We start from the raw sequence: 21,604 nt of genomic DNA on the forward strand, positions 1-21,604 counted from the left end.
TAAATCTTACAAAAGTCCTATGCTCTGAAAAGGAACAAGGTTAATGTATTATGTATAATTTATATTAGTAGTAAAATATTATTTTTAAGATTACTCTTAATCACAAAAGAATATGACAACCCAGTAGACAACAGCCATTCCTTTACAGAAGGAATTCCAGGAAAACATATCATTCCCTTAGCTGCTATAAAACCTCAGTCTTCTTTCAAAGGAACTTTCTCAGAAAGAAAGTCTTTAGAAGGTAGGGAAAGACCTTAACAAGAAAATATCATTTGAAATAGACCTAAAACAAACAAGCAGGATACCCATTTGATTATTTGTTTCTGTCCTCAGCCATTTTTAATGGAAAGTGGTAAATCAATAATACAAATTAGCTAGGGATTTCCTGTACATAAACAGATGGAGACTTCAGTTGTTTTTTCCTAGTCCACTCAATAACCATACCTAATCCCATCAGAAACACAAGTGACTTGTGATAAGAAGCCTGTAAACTGTTTTTTCTTAGTTTCTCTTATCTGTAATCTTAAATTCAAACGTACTTTTCTCCAGCTGGTTTCAAGGGCTACATTAAAATGTTTAAACAACTGTATCAATTTTTTTTGATATTCCTATAATTCTTTAAACTGATATATATTTGTCCTTACAATATGGATTTTGGAAACATTTTTAAAACTGAAAAATGATACTTTTCATATGCTACTTCTCTTATTTTTAGATTCTATCCAATTCTAAAATGATAATAGAGCAAATTTCTCATTTCATTTATCGGGATTCTTTAAAAAATCTGTAACCATTAAGGCTATTTTTTCCCCTAATTTTTAAAAATATTCTGTAATCCAAACAATCTGGCATTAAGTGAGTCTATTTTTCTTCTAACTAAACTGCAATGTTTGCCACTACTAAACTAACACTACTATAATTTTGGTTGATAACAATTACAAGAGGCATTAGCTGCAATATTTAAATAATGAAAAGGTAAACCTTTAATATGATTGCCAAACATACGCACTTTATAAGCTTTTGACTGCTACTTCATTACTTGACACCATTGTGCCTTTTCTTGGGGAATATTAAAAGGCTATATAATAAATTGGAATATAAATCATTTTCACACAACATTTAGTTCCCCCTATGACAAAAATAAATAAATGACCTAGCAAGGGACCAAACTCAGACTGCTGATGGCTGCTGGCATCCAACCAACTTAACGCATGGAAAGACTGAGATTCCATAAATACAGAAGCTGCAAGTCTACAGTTTAGGAAACAGTCATTACAAAGCCCAAAAAAAGGAGAAATCAACATTTTTCAGACACCCATTATGAGAAGCAAAAGCTAAATAGGCTACATCTGGAAAAAGCTTAAGAGAAATAAAATATTTTGAATCTAAATTCCACTAAGAGTGACTTGTTTCTTCCATCCTTCCTCCACATACACCATTTAAGTAACTTTGAAACACCTTTCTGTTGAAGAAAATACTTAAAGGATTGCTTAATTCTCCCACCAAATCATTGGGCTTAAAAGCATTTAAGCATACATTGGATTGTGCCAAAAATTATTAAGTAATTGATAAAAATACAAAGTTGGCTGCATTTTCCAGCATCAAGCTTGACACATGCTGCTCTGTTTGCAGCATATTTAGTACATAAGGTGTTAATCCTTCTGGGGATGTGCTTAAAAATTACTTAACATTCAAGCCATTACTTAGCATACAGCTGGTTAGCAGTTTTCCACTGAAGTACTGGCTTTGAGCCCACATATTTTTATTCTGGCACATACCTGGAGCTGTAAAGGGCTGAGTCCAGAAGCAGCAGCAGCTGCCATTGTTGATGGAATGAACTGCACAGGATAGTTATCACCTGTCAAGGAGAACAATGCACACAGGTTTAGACAATGAGCAGAGAATAGCAGCATGCAAGTACAAACAGGGCCTGAGCTCCACAACACCGCTTTAAGCCTAAACATCTGCAAAAACAAAAGGGGATTGTTGGGCACAGACTTGCACCTCTGCTTTGGAAGTTCTGCTCATCAGATCGCTAGTAGGCAAACTGGCAAAACATAAAATGCAATGCTGAGACCTAAGCATGCTCACACTTATTAAAGCTCACGTAGCAGCATTGAAAAATAATTGCGTGTTTAGAAATTTTTCAAATGATCCTTGACATTGACAAAGCAATGCACAAAGGCTCAATCTTGAAGCTTGGGAGCATCAATTCCATTTTAAAACTTCTTTAGCTGCACTTATTTGGACTAACAGATCAAGAAATTATTATGCACAACGGTATATCCTAAGGAATAATATTTGGATCTTTTCAACTTATGTCTTTCCTGGTATGCATGAGCTCAGATAGGCAATTTTCGGTTCTGGGCATTATGGCATAATTTTGTCTGATGATGGTAGAGTTCACACACACACACACACACACATACACAGACAAATAATTTTTAAAATATCTGCAGTTCCTATGTAAACAGCAATTCTCCATGGTTGAAGATAGATATATTGATGGCTGGATGGCTGGATAGATAGATAGATAGATAGATAGATAGATAGATAGATAGATAGATAGATAGATAGATAGATAGATAGATAGATACTTTTGTTATATTCTTGTATAAAGGAAAAATATGTTCATGCTTCAAAGCAAAATATCTGAAATTTAAGTGATACTTGGAATTAATACATTCAACAATATGATAAATCCTGGATTGTAAATAGGATAAAGATAAAGGGTATTGTTGGGCCAAGCCAAGAGAGAATCACCTATCCTGCTCTCTAGTGGTGAAATCCAATTTTTTTTTTCTACGGGTGGGTTGGTGGGCATGGCTTGGTGGGCATGGCAGGGGGAAGGATACTGCAAAATCTCCATTTTCACCCCACTCCAGGGGAAAGATACTACAAAATCCCTCTCTACCTCTGGGGGAAGGCTATTGCAAAATCTCCACTCCCATTCCACTCTGGGGCCAGCCAGATATGGTATTTGATGGCTTCTCCAAACTACTCAAAATTTCCATTACTGGTTCTCTAGAACTTGTCAGAACCTACTGGATTTCACCCCTACTGCCCTCCCATCAATGAAAGAATGTAGCTGTGGGCCAGTGAAACTCTTAATCCTATTAATGTAGATGCTGGAACTGGACTGTCAGATTTGTTCATGATAACAACCTCTGTTGTTACATTCTTCAAAACCTTTCTTCTGTTATCATTTGTTATATTGATTATCCCATTATCTGGTTGTACTATATGTTAGATATAGGGATTATTTATCTTCAAGTATTTTAGTGTTTAATAATGTTGTAATTTCAAAGTATTATGATAGAGTTGCTCCTAAAATAAGAAATATCTAGTATAAGAGTCTGTAGCCTACGTAATATACTTTCACAATATAACTATAACCTGCATTACTTCACTAAAGCTGGAAGTTGAAAGAGGGGTGGAAAATGAAAAAAAGGACTAAGTATATAATATATATTTAGCCATACCCTTACCGGGATTTGAACCTGCAGGCTATATATATAGCACACTTAATAAATATATATAATATGTACTTATATATTAAGTAATTTATATATTGCACAATAACCGAGCTTCAACAATGCTTTCTCATTTAAAATCAGTGTTATGAACTATCTCCAGGCTATATATTTATAAGCTATTCCTCTTCCATTTAAAAAAGTTTTATAATAATATACTTGTTTTGCATAAACTTTTTTTCACATAACACACAGAATTAATAACATAGGTGTGGTAGAGAAGATTTAAGATAATGCAGTTTAGGAATGGCGAATTCCCCCATGCACATACATCAAGCTCTCAACCCCATCTCAATTCTCAACTCTACTATAAATTCCCGAAAGCAATAAAACAGGAAAGAAAATACTCTCTCTTCAGCTTGCCATCCAAAGAGCAGCCACTCTTCAGACAAGCTCAGTGTACATATTAAGTTGCTTTCACTTTTTAAACAAATGGTGAGGTTCTAATCCACAAGGTCTCTCTGCATCATATCCATAATACCTCAATGGATCATTGAGCACAGTATGTGCTTGTACACAGTCCACTAACAATTGGCTTCTGATTGCATACAGAGCGTGTTGCTACAATGGCTTTCCTAACCTACATTGTGCTGGTGTCCTACAGAGTTTATAACATTCATAAAATCTAATCTTATTCCCCCTTTTGTATGAGGTTGATTTTTGTCTGCAGTAAGTTTAAAAAAAACAAACTAAACTAAACCAAATTGTTTCTTCATGGGCTAAAACCCTTGTCTTTTTATGGTTAGATCATTCTGCCTATCTTCTTTGAAAACTAAACAATATTTTCTGAATATAAAGCATTCTCATCAAAAGTTAAATAATGTTTCTTTGGCAATAAGCATTTTAAAAAAACTGTCATGAAAATGTTGAATTAAATTTCCATTGCTTTAAACGGGAAAACAATAAGCATTTAAATCTACACAGGGAGTGCATTACCAAACATTTTCAAGCCAATCTTTCTTTAAATATAATGAATAATTCATTCCCTTTCCATAAAATCCTCTCTCTCTCTCTCCCTCTCTAACACACACACACACACCCTCTCTCTCTCTCCTAACTTCAAAATCACTTGCTTTCATTTGTATTAATACATACTAAAGTATTTCTTATCCTGCTTGTGTGTGTGTGTGTGTGTGTGTGTGTGTGTGTGTGTGTGTGTGTGTGTGTGTATGTATATATCTTCTCCCTGTTGGCACTCCTTTTTCACAGCTGTCATGCTTCCAAGATTTGAAGTAGCTTGGAGTATGTGTATGTGAAAGTGTGTGTTATTAGGGTCCCTGCCATGGCTGATAGTGTTCTTTGGCTCATATGCTATAATTTTGCCTTATGCCGATGGCAGCTTAATTTCATTACCCTCTGTCTCTTCTACTCCTCTCCAACCTTTTAAGCAGAAAGTTAGCGTTTCTAAGATTAAACCTGTGAATTCTAAAATGAGCAGTCTATAGCTTCATATAATCCTACTGCATTATATAGTAGTATTATTTGGAGAACAAAGCATGACACTTCTTATCAATGGAATGTTTTGCTGATAATAGTAAAACTGAAGCAGGTACATGTTCTTTGGAGGAAGGGACTAACAACAAAGGAGGGTGGGGAAGTTAAAAAATAGAAGATGCATATTATTTTTCCTAACAAAAATAATTGATCAATGTGTTTCTTAGTAGCTTTTTTAACAATCCATCGCTCAACATGTTGTAGCAAATTTATTTCAAATTTATTTTTATACTTGGAACACTTGGGTGAGGATCTATTCTTCTTTAATTTTATTAAGGCAGACAAAACAAGTTAGAACAAGTTCATTGTACGTATAGATACATGCTAGCCTTGATTAGTGGGAGAATGGTTGAACAGAGACAAAAAAAATATCCTCCCACCCTTCATTCTTTATTTTGCAAACTAGTCTTCTAAGCTTATCTGTTGATTATATATTGGCTTTTTTATTGTGTTTATACACATTAGTAGCTCTAAGATCCAAAATGATGCATCAACTTCTGTTTCACTTGTCAGCATACACAATACGTATTAAAAAGATGGAGGCAGCAAATGCTTTCAGTCCTTTGACTTGAATTCCAAACAAAGTGTTTCTTTGTTTTCTTCTACAATCTTAAAATCTGTATGCAGTTCAAAACTTTCAGGTACACTTTTCAGAAGGTACATACTTCCATAGTTAAGTCACTGTATCTTCTATAGCACTGTTTCTCAACCTTTGCCATTTTAAGATGTGTGGACTTCAATACCCAGAATACCCCGCAGTGGGAGAGAATTCTGGAAGGCAGTCCACATTAAAATGGCTATGGCTATACACAGATCTACAGATTATCTGGCAGTCCACATTAAAATGGCTATGGCTATACACAGATCTACAGATTATCTCATAACATAATGGATCTCAACTGAATTTTGTTTGTTAGATTTTTTCCCCTAAGGAAATTAAGTTATACAGTGTTCCCTCGATTTTCGTGGGTTCGAACTTCGCGAAAAGTCTATACCACGGTTTTTCAAAAATATTAATTAAAAAATACTTCGAGGTTTTTTTCCTATACCATGGTTTTTTCCACCCGATGACATCATATGTCATTGCCAAACTTTTGTCCGCCTTTAATAAAAAACTTTTTAATAAACTTTAATAAATAAACATGGTGAGTAATAATCTAAATGGTTGCTAAAGGAATGGGAAATTGTAAATTTAGGGGTTCAAAGTGTTAAGGGAAAGCTTGTGATACTGTTCATAGCCAAAAATAATGTATTTACTTCCGCATCTCTACTTCACGGAAATTCGACTTTTGCGGGCTGTCTTGGAACGCATCCCCACGAAAATCAAGGGAACACTGTATCACTTCAAAAAGAGTCCTAGTAGTATAAGTAGTTTGCAATCATGATATAAAATTCAGTCTGCTCAAATCCAAAGTCCTGCATAAAGCAATGCAAGTTTACAAATCTGATCCAGACTGTGATTTTAGACTATAAAGAACTCTTAACTCCTTTGACAGATCCTTTTGTTAGTATAGTTAATCCTCAATTTACATTCACAATCAGGACCAGAATTTTCATTGCTAGGCAATTAAGTAACTCATGCCCGGAGGTGGGTTCCTGCCATTTCTAACTGGTTCTTTAGAACTGTTAGTAACTTGGCAATGATGTTATCAAACCAGTTCTGTTTGTGTCTTTGTGAGTGGCACCATCTTGGATTTTTGTTTCACGGCACAACTCTGAGCAAACTGGCAGCAAAAGGATGCAGAACCCACCTTTGGTACTGTCCAGTTTTACTACTTATTGTGCCACGATTGTTAAGCAAATCACTGCAACTGTTAAGTGAATCAGATCAATAAGAAAGTGTAGCTTCCTCCATTGGTTTTGCTTGTTAGAAACTGGCTGGGAAGGTTGAAAATGGTCAACACATGACCTCAGGATGCTGCCTTCATTATAAATACATGCTGGTTGCCCAGTGGTCAGATTTTTAGCACATGATCATGTGTATATTGTGATGGTTGGTAGTGCAAGGATTGGTTGTAATTTACATTTTTCCATGCTGTTGTAACTTTTAATGGCTGCTAAATGAATAGATATTAAGTCAAGGATTATATTAAATTATTATTAGAGTTGGAAGGGACCCTATAGGCCATCTAGTCCAAACCTCCACTCCAGGAGAAATCCCTACACCATTTCGGACAGACTTACAAAGATGCTTAATGTTTATAGATGAAGTCATGTTGGAAATATATCATTTGTTTTTTTAAAAAAATAGTTGACAACTATGTAAAGTACAGTAGTACCTCTAGATACGAGATTAATTCGTTCCAGAACGGAGCTCGTATGTCGATCAACTCGTATCTGGAACAAATGGCTTTAGACTTTGTTTTTCCCCGCCGAGATAACCAGAAGCAAGGATTCTAGTGGAAGCTCGGCTCGTATCCTGAATTTGAGCTCGGGTGTCGAACAGAAATTTCGCTCCCATCGTGGCTCGTAACTTGGAATACTCGCAAGTGGAGCAGCTCGTAACTAGAGGTACTACTGTACATCAATAATAATCTTTCCATATTACAAATGGGAAAAAAGGATAGAAAGATTTAGATAACCCCTAAAATAATCTTTATATGATTGTTTTAATTGGGAATTGCAGTAAAAAGATTTTTCCTTTTAGGATCAGCCATCAAGAGTAAAGGAACAAACAGTCATGATGAAGATCTTGGGGGAAAAATCAGATACCATGATGTGTCTATATCTGCCAAGATCAAAACAGTGCCGACAATACTGTTCTCTGTGACACCTTATGGAACTGAAAATCGGACTTTGAAGAAGCTGGATAGGAAGCATATTTTAAAATTTGATGTTGGAGAAAACTTCAATAACATCCAAGAAAACTAAAATGATTCATGAAACAAATCAATCCAGAGTTCTGACTCAAGACACAAATTATCACTCAAAATTATCATATTTTGGGCATATGTGTTACCAAATTTGTTATATGAATACCTACAGTAGTTCTCTTTCTGATGCTATGAAAGGAGGTAGGAAAGGAGGAGGGAAAACAACTGTAATGTGTATAGACACAGTAATGGTAGTTATGAATACCCTGTTAAAAGAACTAAAGAGCCATGTGAAGGACAGATTGTCATGAAGAAAATAAACTTAAGTGATTGCTAAGAGTCACAATGATTTGATAGCATATAATCAATTTATTTATGAATAATTAAACAGACCAATCTGACAATATGTTATTATCTTACTGGGAGGAATTTACTATATTCTATTACAATTAGCATATTATGGCATGGCATATATCACAGCTTGTAAAGTCACATGGATCATATAGCCTCTTTCTCTTTAAGTTTACTTAAGATTGCTGTGCTGACTGATATTTGAATCAGGGATCTTCTAGCATACCAGTCACTTACAATTAGATCTGCTCTCATATTTTATACTCTTAACATGATGCCTATACTTGACTAAATTAACAGTAAACTGTTACGGATTAGCATTGACCAAAGAGGTCATATCATTCACTTTACAGCTTTTACTATGCTATAAAAGAGTCAAATTATCCAATAAGCAATAGCTTGACTTGCTCAGTTAAATGTTGCCTTTGTAGCAGCTCTACTTTATAGATCTTATTTAAATAAAACGTCTCTATCAGTGAAAATTGGAAAACTGTCAAAAGCACATGGGCAATTTAAAAACTGGCAAAAGACACAACAGTAATCTAAGTTATACAATAATTTAATATTTTTATGCAATATACACTCTGAATACACAAATTGATTTATAAGGCCCAAATTTTTCAATTAGCAACTGCTATGTTGAAACTATGTTGTATCGTACTGGGATATACAGTAAAGTTTTTGAAACCTGATGATTGATATTGATATATACAAGTTTGGGATTTTAAAATACACTGTTAAAAAATAAAGGGAACTCTTAAACAACACAATATAACTCCAAGTAAATCAAACATCTGTGAAATCAAATTGTTCACTTAGGAAGCAACACTGATTGACAATCAATTTCACATGCTGTTGTGCACATTCAACTTTGTACAGAACAAAGTATTCAATGAGAATATTTCATTCATTCAGATCTAGGATGTGTTATTTGAGTGTTCCCTTTATTTATTTTTTTGCCCATCTCATATATTTTGCCCATCTCATATTAGGGGAAGGGATGGAGTTATTTGATCCAAAATACTTCTAAATTTAAATAAAAGATTATATAGCAGAAAAATCTTTTTTTTTCAATAACTTACTTTACAGATTGGCTGGGACTACAGCTCCCAACTTCAAAGAAATACTAGGAGTTGTTGCCTTAGCATATCTGAATATTTGATTTAATCTGAAATGGAGCATTTAGTTATTAAGCAAAACACTTGGATTAATAGTGTGACTCATGTAAATATGGAATATAACATGTAAATGTTATCTTGGTATTAACATATAAAACTGAGTTATCCAAAACATTGCAATATTGACTAATTTGTAACCTTTTCTAGATACATTATCAATTGATCTAAACTTAAATCAAGGCTTTACGATCTATTACATTGTTAAAACAAAACTCTTGATAGTTTCAGTGGTGCTTGAAGGCAATAATGTGCCCTGGATACCTAGTTACATATCTCAGATAATAGTTACATATCTCAGATAATGAAACTGAACTAAAATATATTGCTACTAAAAATAACATATTTGGATAAAATTAATACTATAAAATCAAAGTTTACCATTGGAAAATTTAACATCCATGATCACCGTTCCCTGTAGGCTGCGCGAGTGAGCGCGCGCGCACCCCAAAACACCACCCCGCGCACCCTTTTCTATGGGCGCGCAGTCCCCATCCCCCTGCCAGCCCGCGGGGGGGGCGGGGAGGCGCTGGCAGTAGAAGGCGCTGCCCCCGCCCGATCCACTCCCTCTCCTCCTCTTCCAATGAAAGAAACGCACGGAAGCTGCTTGCTTTCCGTGAAAGCAGCACGCCTTTTAAACACGCTGCTTTCCTGCACCTCTTTCCTGGGGGGGGGGAGTGGCCTCCTCCCCCCCCACCCAGGAAAGAGTTGCAATAAAGCAGCGTGTTTAAAAGGCGCGCTGCTTTCACGGAAAGCAAACCCGGCTTTCCTGGCCGGCACAGGGCTTTCCTGCCGCTCTCCCCCGAAAACACAACGGAGGTCCAGGATGACAGGCGAAGCGAGGTGGAGCAACGCGAGGCTCAAGCTGGTGGCGGAAGACCTCCGTTGTGTTTTCGGCTGGGGGGGGACAGGAGGACCTTCCTGGCTTTCCCGGGCAGCTGGCTCTAGCCTTGTGCCGGTCAGCAAAGCCGGAGACGTGGAGAGAAAGGAAAGAGAGGGAGGGAAAGAGGAGAGGAAAGAAGGAGGGAAAAGTGAACGAGAGGGAGAGAGAAAGGGAGGAAGAGAGGAAGGAAGGAAGAGATAAATATAAAGGGAGAGAGGGAGAAAGAGAGGGAGGGGAAGAGGGGAAGGAAGGAAAAGAGAGAGAGAAAGAGAAAAAAGTGGAAGGAAGAGAGAAGGAAAGAAAGGGAAAAAGAAAGAAAGAGAGAGAGAGAAGATAGGAAGGAAGAGAGAGTGAGAGAGGGAAAGAAAGAAAGAGTGAGAGAGGAGAGAGGAAGGAAGAGTGAGAGAGAGTGAGAGAGGGGAAGAAAGCAAAAGAGAGAGAGGAGTGGAAGGAAGAGAGAGGGAGAGAGAAATGATAGAAAAAAAGGGGGAAGAGAAATGAGAAAATGATTGAGGCAGAGAATGACAGGAAAGAGAGAGAAATAGAGAGAGAAGTGATTCTTGATTTAAAGCATATGGTAAAAGCACTTAAATAATAACAGAGAGAAAAAACCCCAGCCCTCACCTGTTTTTATTAATAGTTATGTTTTTGGATTTGCTGGTTATTTTAGTTTTAATAGTAATAGAGTTTTGTTTTGTTTTATTATTAATTTAATTTAATAAAAAAGTAGGGATTTTATTTACTTACTTACTTACTTACTTACTTACTTACTTACTTACTTACTTACTTACTTATTTATTTGTACTTCTATGCCGCCCAGTCCCAAGGGGACTGCCGCTCAGACACTATACTTTTCGGCCCACCCCGAAAAAAAATTAGAGGGAACATTGTCCATGATTGTAGATTTAAATTTGTTCTATACACTGCATTTTGTTTCTCAGATTAATCAAAGGTCAATTTTGCCTATCAGAAACTTGTTTTCACAAGTGATACAATGATACCTCATCTTCCAAACCCCTCATCATACAAACCTTTCAAGATACAAACCCGGGGTTTAAGATTTTTTTGCCTCTTCTTCCAAACTATTTTCACCTTACAAACCCAAACCACTGCCACTGGGATGCCCCGCCTCCAGACTTCTGTTGCCAGCGAAGCACCCATTTTTGCACTGCTGGGATTCCCCTGAGGCTCCCCTCCATGGGAAACACCACCTCCAGACTTCCATGTTTTTGCGATGCTGCAGGGCAATCCCAGCAGCGCAAAAACGGCACTTCGCTGGCAACGGAAGTCCGGAGGTGGGGTTTGCCAGCGAAGCACCCGTTTTTGCGCTCCTGGTATTCCCCTGCTGGGATTCCCCTGCAGCATCACAAAAACACGGAAGTCCGGAGGTGGGGTTTCCCATAGAGGGGAGCCTCAGGGGAATGCCAGCAGCGCAAAAATGAGCGCTTCGGCTGGCAAAAGGGGTGAGTTTTGGGCTTGCACGCATTAATCGCTTTTCCATTGATTCCTAAGGGAAACATTGTTTCATCTTACAAACTTTTCACCTTATAAACCTCGTCCCGGAACCAATTAAGTTTGTAAGATGAGGTATCACTGTACTTTGTAGTTCTACATTATGGTTCTCTCCTAATACATTTCCCTTCCTCTATTTTAAAATTATTATGTGGGTGTTCATCTTTGTTGAATTATATACCAATAGTTTAGAAAATAATAGAAAGAGAGTAAAAGTGGAAATATAAATCCTATAAAACTGGAAGGATATTTCATTCTCCTCAGACAGAAAAAGCACAGCTCGTCATTTTATATTTGATTAAGCACTATACTACCAGGAATACTTTCTAAAAGACATATTTCTACATATTAGTTTTTAGAATGAATATTTCTACATATTAGTTTTTAAAACTACCAATTCAATTGCATTTTAGCCTTATATCCCCCTACCCAATTACATTTTACAGCACTCTCTGGGCAGTTTACAATATAAGCATTACTTGCATATTGCCCCAACACTCTGGTCCTCATTTTACTAACCTCAAAGGGATGGAAAGTTCCATCAACCTTGAGCCTCATCAGGATTGAGCTCCAGGCTATAGGAAGAATCTGCCTGCAATACTACACTTTAATGCATGACCGGCGGCTTAAACCGCCGGCCGAAATTGCCCCCGGAGCAAGGGGGACGCTGTGCGCGGCTCTATTGAGCCCCGAACTTCTGGGTTCTGGAAAACCCGGAAGTTCGGCTTTTGGCAGCGCGCCAGGTCAGCGCGCTGCCTCCTGGGAGACAGGGGAGGTCCTAGATCGCCCTATTTAAGGGCGATCCGAGCAGGACCTCCTCCTTGCCTGCTGCGTACTGGAAGCGAACACCCGCCCACCCTCCACTATTAACAGTGTGTCCTAAGGAGGTCGCCTCGGGGCTGAATAGGAATTTTTTCCGGCCTCCCCTTTAGAGGCGGCTGTTTTTTCGCCTATTCCACACTGATGGTACGGACTGGATTGGTTAGGGGGTGCGGCGCACTTAGATGTCAGTATAGACCTCCCTCTGGTCATTGGGGTTTGGCAGGTTAGGGGCAGAAATGGGCAATTAGAAGCGACTGCGCATGCTCCTTTGGGCATCCTTTAAAGGGTGATGGACCGCCTCTCTCCAGGAACTAGAGGTTGGAACAACTTCGGGGATTGGAGAGAGGATGTCCATGGGAATCACCGGATCCAATTTCCCACGGGGTTTGCAGGGTGAACTCCTCCCAGACGACGAAGGGGTGTCGCTTGGATCCAGGTGAAGGTGGCTACCTTCACCTGGTTCAGCAAGGAGTTTTTGCCCAATGTTGCCAAGGAAGTTTCTGTTAGGAATTTCCGCCCCGTTAGTTTTGGCCTCTGCAGGTCCTTAGTTATGTTGAATTTAAATATTTAAATTTACGTATTTAAAGTTACGTTATTTAAATTTATGCTAATTTAATAAAATGACCCTTATTTAATCCACAATATGTCTCAGCGTCTTTACTCTGCTTCCGGGGCAAACCACTGAACTGGACTCTTGAATTCTTGAATGTTTCTGATAACAGCCCTAAAATAGGCTAAACATGAGCAACCTTTTGGTGGCCAAAGACAACAATAAAATTCCTGAAAGACAGGAATTGCACTGGAAACAACAATGATGCAGATAGGGGCAGCAAAAATTGCAAAAGTGTAGGGATGATCTCTCTCTCTCTCTCTCTCTCTCTCTCTCTCTCTCTTTCTTTCCTTCCTTCTTTTTAGTTTACGCAGGATTTTTTCAGTACCCTTCCTTTGCTGTATATCTGTGTCTAATCTATGCAGTTGTCAGTTTTATTGTGAAATATCTGCTTCCAATAATGTGAAATGGTAAGTCTTTTTTTTTGCATGAGAGACCATATAAAACACAGGTAGCATATTGTAACAACCATGGAAAAGGTTCAAGATTTGCATTTGGACCCCATATGCCTATCAGAGGAAGCACATTAAACATGTAAAAGAAAAATCCACCCAACAGCAGAGAATGGGTCTATTTTTTAAACCAATAACCTAGAAGTACTTGCCATTGACAATACTACTCTGTTTGCAGTGTTTTAGTACATAAAATAACAACTTTTCTCACTCCATGAGAAAAAATTTATGTCGTAGATTGGCTGGAGAAAATTAAGATAAACTCTATATCCCCAAATACAAAGTGGACAAGCAGCTAAACAGAATACTAATCCCACCTATTATTCCAATAAGACATTTACCATTTCTCATATTTAAGAATCAATTTTCCATTTGTCCGTTTTTATAAAATCAACAAGGTAGAGCAGAATGCAACAAGAAGAAATAATTTAATGTTTAAAGGAAATGCTATAATTGATTCCCCCCCCCTTTAATATTCAATGGAAAGGGGACAGATTAATGAGAAAAATAAAGATGCAATTTCTGGCCTAAGATCTACAAGGAATATGCACATGCAGAAAAGGTTGGCTTTTATTTACTTAAATTTTATAACTCTGAATTTTTCCACTAACATGATTTTAAGCATTTAAAGCCTGTTTACAGGGAGACTCTGAAAGTAGCTTCAAACCATTATATCCCTAATTGAATTCCCCAGGAGCCCGGTAAACTCAAAGGAATAAAGAAAGAAATCATACCATTTGCTAAATCATCTCTAAGCATTTCTCACTGTGAAGTTCCCTGACCTGTTACAAGCTTGAATTGATGATTGCAACTGAACTGCTGAACCTCTGTTATTTAGATGAAAGTCGTATAAAATGCTGCCCAGTTGCAATAAACAAATTAAATCATACCTGCATTCACTTTTTATCTCTAATTATAAAGGAGGCTTTCACAAAAGAGTAAAATGTGTACATGCTACTGAGAAAGGGCTGAAGAAAAAGGACAGATATATGTAATTTTCCTATAAGAAGCGGGTTACTCCTAAAATGCAAATTGGCATGGAAATGGCTCAATAAATTCAAAAGAAATACATTGTGGTATACAGAAATAAAAGAAATATGGTTGTGCACAGTCAATTATCTCGTGTCTCTAGTTAACAGATATCTGGACTTGCAAAAACCGCACATTCACAACCTCCACGATATCCTTTTGTGTGTATAAGCACCACACAAGGGAAGTCAATCATAGAGTCATATTTTATACCCCCTCATCTACGTCATTTTTATTTTAACTTGTTAAATGTAATTTATTTATTTATTTATTTATTTATTCATTCATTCATTCATTCATTCATTCATTCATTCATTCATGTATATTTTCTAACAACACAGAATGAATGAATCTGGGCAATGCACAATGTATAATCAATCAAATTAACTTTAAAATCAGAAATAATTTAAGGTTTAAAATTGTAAAAAATAACATAAAATTTCAAAAGGTGAAAAATTTCAAGATGGGAAGGTTAGCAGGTGTTAATACAGGTGAGAGCCTTCTCATAGGGCCAGCCATACCTACAGTTCATAATTCCCTCTAAGCTGAGCAGTGAGCAATCGCTCACTTAAAAATCATAATCAACTCAGAGTTTTCCAAACCTGCCCAGAAGCCGAGAGGGAAAGAGTGAGAGGGAAGGAGAGAGAGAGGAAGAGAGAGAAACAGATAGAAAAAAGAGAGGAAGGAAAAGAGAAAGAAAAAGAATGGGAGTAAGGAAGAGAGGAAGAAAATCAAAATCTAGTTTAAAACTAGCTCAACTATTTAAGTGGCATTTTGATATTGATAGAGTTGCCCTATTATGAGCTCACTATTATAGACACACAGTACAGTATTTTATTTTGAAATTCTCTGAGGCAAAACAGGGTGGGTTTTTTATTTATTTGTCTGTTTGTTTGTTTATTTATTTATTTATTTATTTATTTATTTATTTAATATTTCTGTGCCGCCCAGTCCCGAAGGGACTGCCGCTCAGACACTATACTTTTCTGCCCACCCCCCAAAAAAATTAGAGAGAACACTGCTACAGTTGCGTAGGCTTCTCTCTCTCCCCCCCCACCCATGCAAGACTACACAGTCAGGTTTTTACTCTTTTGCATAAAGTCAACATATATAAACAGCTGTATATTCTCAGCGACTTACCGGGTTTATAAGTTATTCCTGGGGGAAAAAGAAATCCCTGCTGGGCTGCTGCAGCAGCTGCCAATGTCCTCTGGTCATGTGGAAATATTGGGATCATGAGAGGAGGCATGTGACCCTGAACCTGCTAAAGAGAAGAGAATATCTGATCAGAAATTTCACTAATCTGTCTTAACAAATCTCTCATTATCAACAATTGTTCACCAAGTCCCATTGAACCTATTTGTTATCATAACTTCACAAGAGAAATGCCATTAGAAGCCATGGGATCCAATATGTTATACTCACCATCCTTTCAGTTCCTTGCTTTGGAAAATACCCATGATTCAAAATTAAAACAATTTGCCTTTCAATTGAAAAGGTATTATTTGTCATATGTATCTCATTGTAATATATAAGCCATTTTATGGATGGAATCATTACCACAATATCGGATAATAAAGAGTATGTTCTAATACATTCAACTACAGTGGTACCGCTACTTAAGAATTTAATTCGTTCCGTGATCAGGTTCCTAAGTAGAAACATTCTTAAGTAGAAGCAATTTTTCCCATAGGAATCAATGTAAAAGCAAATAATGCGCACAAACCCATTAGGAAAGAAATAAAAGCTCAGAATTTGGGTGGGAGGAGGAGAAGGAGGAAGAGGAGGAGGACACTGCTCCGGGAGGCAACCTCACGCCAAGCATATGGGAGGCAGCAGGATGGAGTCACCACAGCGAAGTGGATTATTCCCTCTCCAAGTGCCCAGAGAAAGGAAAATGCTCCATTAGCTCTGGGCTCCCAAAGCCTCCTTAAGTGCCACCGAAAGGCTCCTCTGGCAGCCCAGAAAAGCCCAAGATGGCCAGGATTAAAAGAGGAATGGCAGGAAACTGGCCGGGCCTTCGTGACGCTCTCAAATTTCCTGGGAAATTTTTCCGGGCTCGGGTTCTTAAGTAGAAAATGGTTCTTAAGTAGAGGCAAAAAAATGTTGAGCAACCGGTTCTTATCTAGAAAAGTGCTTAAGTGCAGGCGTTCTTAGGAAGAGGTACCACTGTATTTTAAATTTCATTTCACTTTCATTGACAGGATGAAAAGCAACAATTAAACATGCAAATAAAAAACCCTATGAAAAAAGTTTGTTTTCAGTTTGTTAGACCAGGCATTTGATAATGAGCTAGCAAATGTAGATGCAAATATTCTTTCAGAAGTTCAGTTTTAGTTCCTGAAATCTTTAATTCCAGGTTTCATTATCACAAAAGACCTGGAAATATTCCAGTTGAAAACTTGAGAGGAGGGGAGTACTGGGAAACCTGGGAAATAATCATATTCAGAAATAATATAAGAATATAATGATTTTAATTAAAATTAACAATAATCTCAAACCCAAAAGGAACCATATGGATCAAAATAGGAAGTATAAAAATTATTTTACAACCAGAAAAAAGGTTTATACCTTGACTTGTTCCAAATGAATGGCAACAAACTCCATTAAAAAGTCAAAATGAACTTCAAGCACTTTTTTTTATTCCAAAAAATAAAATAGCCCTGGTAAAAAATCCATATGCTGACCTATGACACTGTTTAAATACTGTCAGATTTTCTTGTCATATCCATGTTCCTCTCCCACTCCCTGATGCAGACCAGAAAGGCTACTGTGTGTACACTTCTAAGAGAGTTAATTTACCAACAACCCTTCTCTGGGGAAAAACCCTAAGATGTAGGTTAATAAAGGTCAAGAAAAAAATATAAACACTTTACAGTATTTTTCAGAATCCATTTCTCAGGAAAATCAACTTATAATAAAAAAAAAGTTTTTGTGCAATTACTGCCGTAGCAATGGGGCGTGAAAGTAGCTTTGAGCAGCCATTTCTTTTATTTTAGCTGAGGTAAGCCTGCTTCTCCAGCAGCACTTGCAATATGGTTAAATTGAAGTTGATCCTCCAGTGTCCAGTACCAACATTCAATAATACGACTAGCTTTATCCATTTGTTCTGGGTTTTTGAATAACTAAGACTCAAATACAGTTTCAGTGTTCAATTGTACTAGGAAATGTACAGCTTCTTGTAAGAAAGGGACACAGTACTTTTTATAATCACCCTGAGTATTTTCATCATGGTACCAAATCAGTTGGATGTAGACTACTCTTGCAACACAAGGTAACTTGATAACACAATCCAATAAAATATCCATAGAGATTTTTTTTTCTTGAGTAACAAGAAACAAGCAAAAGAACCACAAATTTGAGAAGGATGAAAAAGTAGACACATCTTTCAGCTGTTTGCCCAGGTTCGCCTGGTGCACCAGTTGCGGCCCTATCTGGACCGGGACTCACTGCTCACAGTCACTCATGCCCTCACCACCTCGAGATTCGACTACTGTAATGCTCTCTACATGGGGCTACCTTTGAAAAGTGTTTAGAAACTTCAGATCGTGCAGAATGCAGCTGCGAGAGCAATCATGGGCTTCCCAAGGTATGCCCATGTTACACCAATACTCCGCAGTCTGCGTTGGTTGCCGATCAATTTCCGGTCACAATTCAAAGTGTTGGTTATGACCTATAAAGCCCTTCATGGCATCGGACCAGAATATCTCCGGGACCGCCTTCTGCCGCACGAATCCCAGCAACTGATTAGGTCCCACAGAGTTGGCCTTCTCTGGGTCCCGTCGACTAAATAACGTCATCTGGCGGGTCCCAGGGGAAGAGCCTTCTCTGTGGCAGCCACGGCCCTCTGGAACCAGCTCCCCCCTGAGATTAGAACTGCCCCCACCCTCCTTGCCTTTCGTAAACTCCTTAAAACCCACTTCTGCCATCAGACATGGGGGAATTGAGACATTCCTGTATGGTATGTTTGTGTGTATCTGCTTTAATAACGGGGTGTTTTTAAATTATTAGATTTGTCTTGAATTGTTTTATTGTTGTTGTGAGCCACCCTGAGTCTACGGAGAGGGGCAGCATACAAATCTAATAAATAAATAAATAAATAAATTGTATTTGCATATTGTATATTTTTACAAATTATATACTGCATATTTTTGAAAGTTGCTGAGAAATAAAAACATGAACCAAGTATTCAAATCCACCTTTTCAGAGAGTGTGTGCCAAGGCACCTACTTAAAAATTAAGATGAGATTATAGGTTGGCGCTTAGTTTTGGAGTATGCCAATTTGCCATTAATAAAATCTGAAAAATAAAATAGAGCAAGAAGCAGAGCAGAGGTATCCTTGGGGCATTACATTACTTATTCCTGCTCTGCATTCCAAAACTATGATACCATAATCCATGGGCAACAGGAATTAGTTCTCCACTCTTGCCAATGTGATACATCATCTGGTGGTCAAGTTTACTGAATAAAAAAGTTTACTGTATGCTCTCTAAACACAATGTAGGAGAAATAAGGAGGAGGCAAGGAAGAGAAGCAACAAGAACAACAAAGTTAAAATGAGACAACACAAATAGTTTATTGAAAAATAACATCTTTCAAAACTATCAATAAGGAGGGCTTACATAAAATGATATACATTTGTGTGAAACAAATCAAGGTAAAATGAACACAGTAAATGACAGAGATGGCTAGGTAATAGGGACCAAAGACCTTTTGCCCTACCAAACATTTAGAGATGCCAAGTCAAGAACCTAAGGAACATCCCTCGGTTTCAAAACAAACAAGTTTGCAGGGATGGAGATCAAAACAAAGAATATGGCATTTTTTCTGGATAGATTTCGAGCAAGCTTTGTACAGTAGTCCCTCGCTATATCGCGCTTCACCTACTGCGCTTCACTTCATCGCGGGTTTTCAAGAAATATTAATGAGAAAAATTATTCGCGGATCTTTGCTGGTTCGCGGGTTTCTGAGGAAGTCGATCGGCAGATTTAAACAGCCCGCGGAACTCGATCGGCGGGTTTTTCAAAAAAAAAAATATCTAAAATTGTAAATAATGTATTTAAATACTGTATCTAAAATAAATACTGTGTGGGAAGGGTTTATAAATACTTAAAACAATGAAAAATTACCAAACAATTACAATATAAATACTTAAATAAGTACTATCAGTCGATAAATTCCCCATCGCGGATTTCACCTATCGCGGCCGGGTCTGGAACGTAACACCAGCGATAGGTGAGGTCTTACTGTAGAGGTAGTAAACCCTGATCCAAGAAATCATACTGTACACATTCCTAGGATATTTAACTGCTCCCCTGTTCACCGAATGTTTCTGAAAATCAATGTACCAGCAGATGCCAATGTGTCTCTTTCCTTCACAAAAGCCATACATTTTTGCACCAACACCTTTTTCTTTTTGTCACCTCTGCTAACTTGATGCTGTTGCCTTTTTATTTTTGCCATCTGCCCTGGAGCTTCATTAAAGATACATGAATGGACTAACTGGCCTGATATCTTGTGAGGAACAGGTGCTATTGTTTGTCCCTGAAGACTTGCACTAAAGATCTGACTCTGAATACTTAAGAAAGAGCATCTGCAGCAGTCAGTCAGAGAGCAACTTGGCAAAGACCTTGCAGTGTGCTAATGTACAAACACAGTGACACTCAAGGGGGCTCATTTCTTCTTTCATGAAGATTTAACTATTTTTTTTCCCCTTATAAGATTAGAAATATGTACCCAAAACTTCACAATACTCTTTAAAGCCTGGCAGTGACTACCAGGAGCAAAACTATGAAAGCCAAATTTATTCTGCGTGAAATATAGATCTAAATAAAGGCAGCTGTTGCAAACTTTCCGGATTTACACTGAAAATACAAATGAAGTAAGCACAGGATTTTCATGTTTGATGGTCAAATGCTAGCCCAGTCTTATGTTTTTAATTTTATTCCTAATTAATGATTTAATTCTAGTTATGGGTTATATTTAGATGACTATTTTAATTCTTTCTCTCTCTTCCTATATACCTATCAATCTAAGTTAATATAAAACAGTTGTATAAAGGAAGACAATTAAGATCATCGTCCTATTGAGAATTTAGGTATGAACAGCATTTATGATGTATAAATTCATTAAGCTGACCAATGCTTTGAAATTGATTAATATGGACAATATTATTACATATATTAATAATAGTAATAATCATTTGATATGTATATAATATGCACACAAACACACTGAGAGAGAAACAGAAACAAAGAGAGAGAGAGAGTATATAAAAATAGTATTAGTTTTCCCCTTTCTGAACTTTGAATAGGATTTCAATTCAATGAAGAGGAGACTTGAAATAAATTTACTACAGCAGTAGTTCCACAGCTTTATTTTTTCCTCTTTACCAACTGCCCTCCTACAAATTTATATTGACCACTAATGTAGTTTTCAATGACTATATCACATCCTCATAAGGAACTGAGAAAATTTTCCACTTAACTATTAACATTCAGCCAGTGCTAAAATGAAGGGGGGAAGAGGTTTGTCACAAAAACAGAATGGTTTCTAATCTTATTAGACTAGACAAACTGCAGCCTGTTTACCATATTTGCTTTCAAATATACAGGAACCCTTTCTGTGTTACTGCCTTGTCATGTTAGAGTGGTTTGCATTGCTGGCAGAAGAAGCATAGAAACATAGAAGACTGACGGCAGAAAAAGACCTCCTGGTCCATCTAGTCTGCCCTTATACTATTTCCTGTATTTTATCTTAGGATGGATATGTGTTTATCCCAGGCATGTTTCAATTCAGTTACTGTGGATTTATCAACCACGTCTGCTGGAAGTTTGTTCCAAGGATCTACTACTCTTTCAGTAAAATAATATTTTCTCATGTTGCTTTTGATCTTTCCCCCAACTAACTTCAGATTGTGTCCCCATGTT

General features: G+C 37.3%; 1 protein-coding gene across 26 annotated transcripts in view; it reads right to left on the reverse strand.

The window, feature by feature from the left end:
• SOX6 (SRY-box transcription factor 6) overlaps positions 1-21,604 on the reverse strand; it is a 546,353-nt gene that overhangs the window by 114,091 nt on the left and 410,658 nt on the right. For 17 of the 26 annotated variants that reach the window (XM_070763967.1, XM_070764079.1, XM_070763998.1 and 14 more), the window contains 2 exons: positions 15,815-15,938; positions 1,779-1,858 (listed from right to left, as the gene is read on the reverse strand). In XM_070763967.1, coding sequence (XP_070620068.1) covers positions 1,779-1,858; positions 15,815-15,938 — 204 coding nt within the window. The remainder of the gene's footprint in view (positions 1-1,778; positions 1,859-15,814; positions 15,939-21,604) is intronic. The other 9 variants (XM_070764091.1, XM_070764122.1, XM_070764035.1 and 6 more) reach the window with 1 other exon arrangement.

Source organism: Erythrolamprus reginae, chromosome 1, assembly GCF_031021105.1.
Source record: "Erythrolamprus reginae isolate rEryReg1 chromosome 1, rEryReg1.hap1, whole genome shotgun sequence".
Taxonomy (NCBI): Eukaryota; Metazoa; Chordata; class Lepidosauria; order Squamata; family Dipsadidae; genus Erythrolamprus; species Erythrolamprus reginae.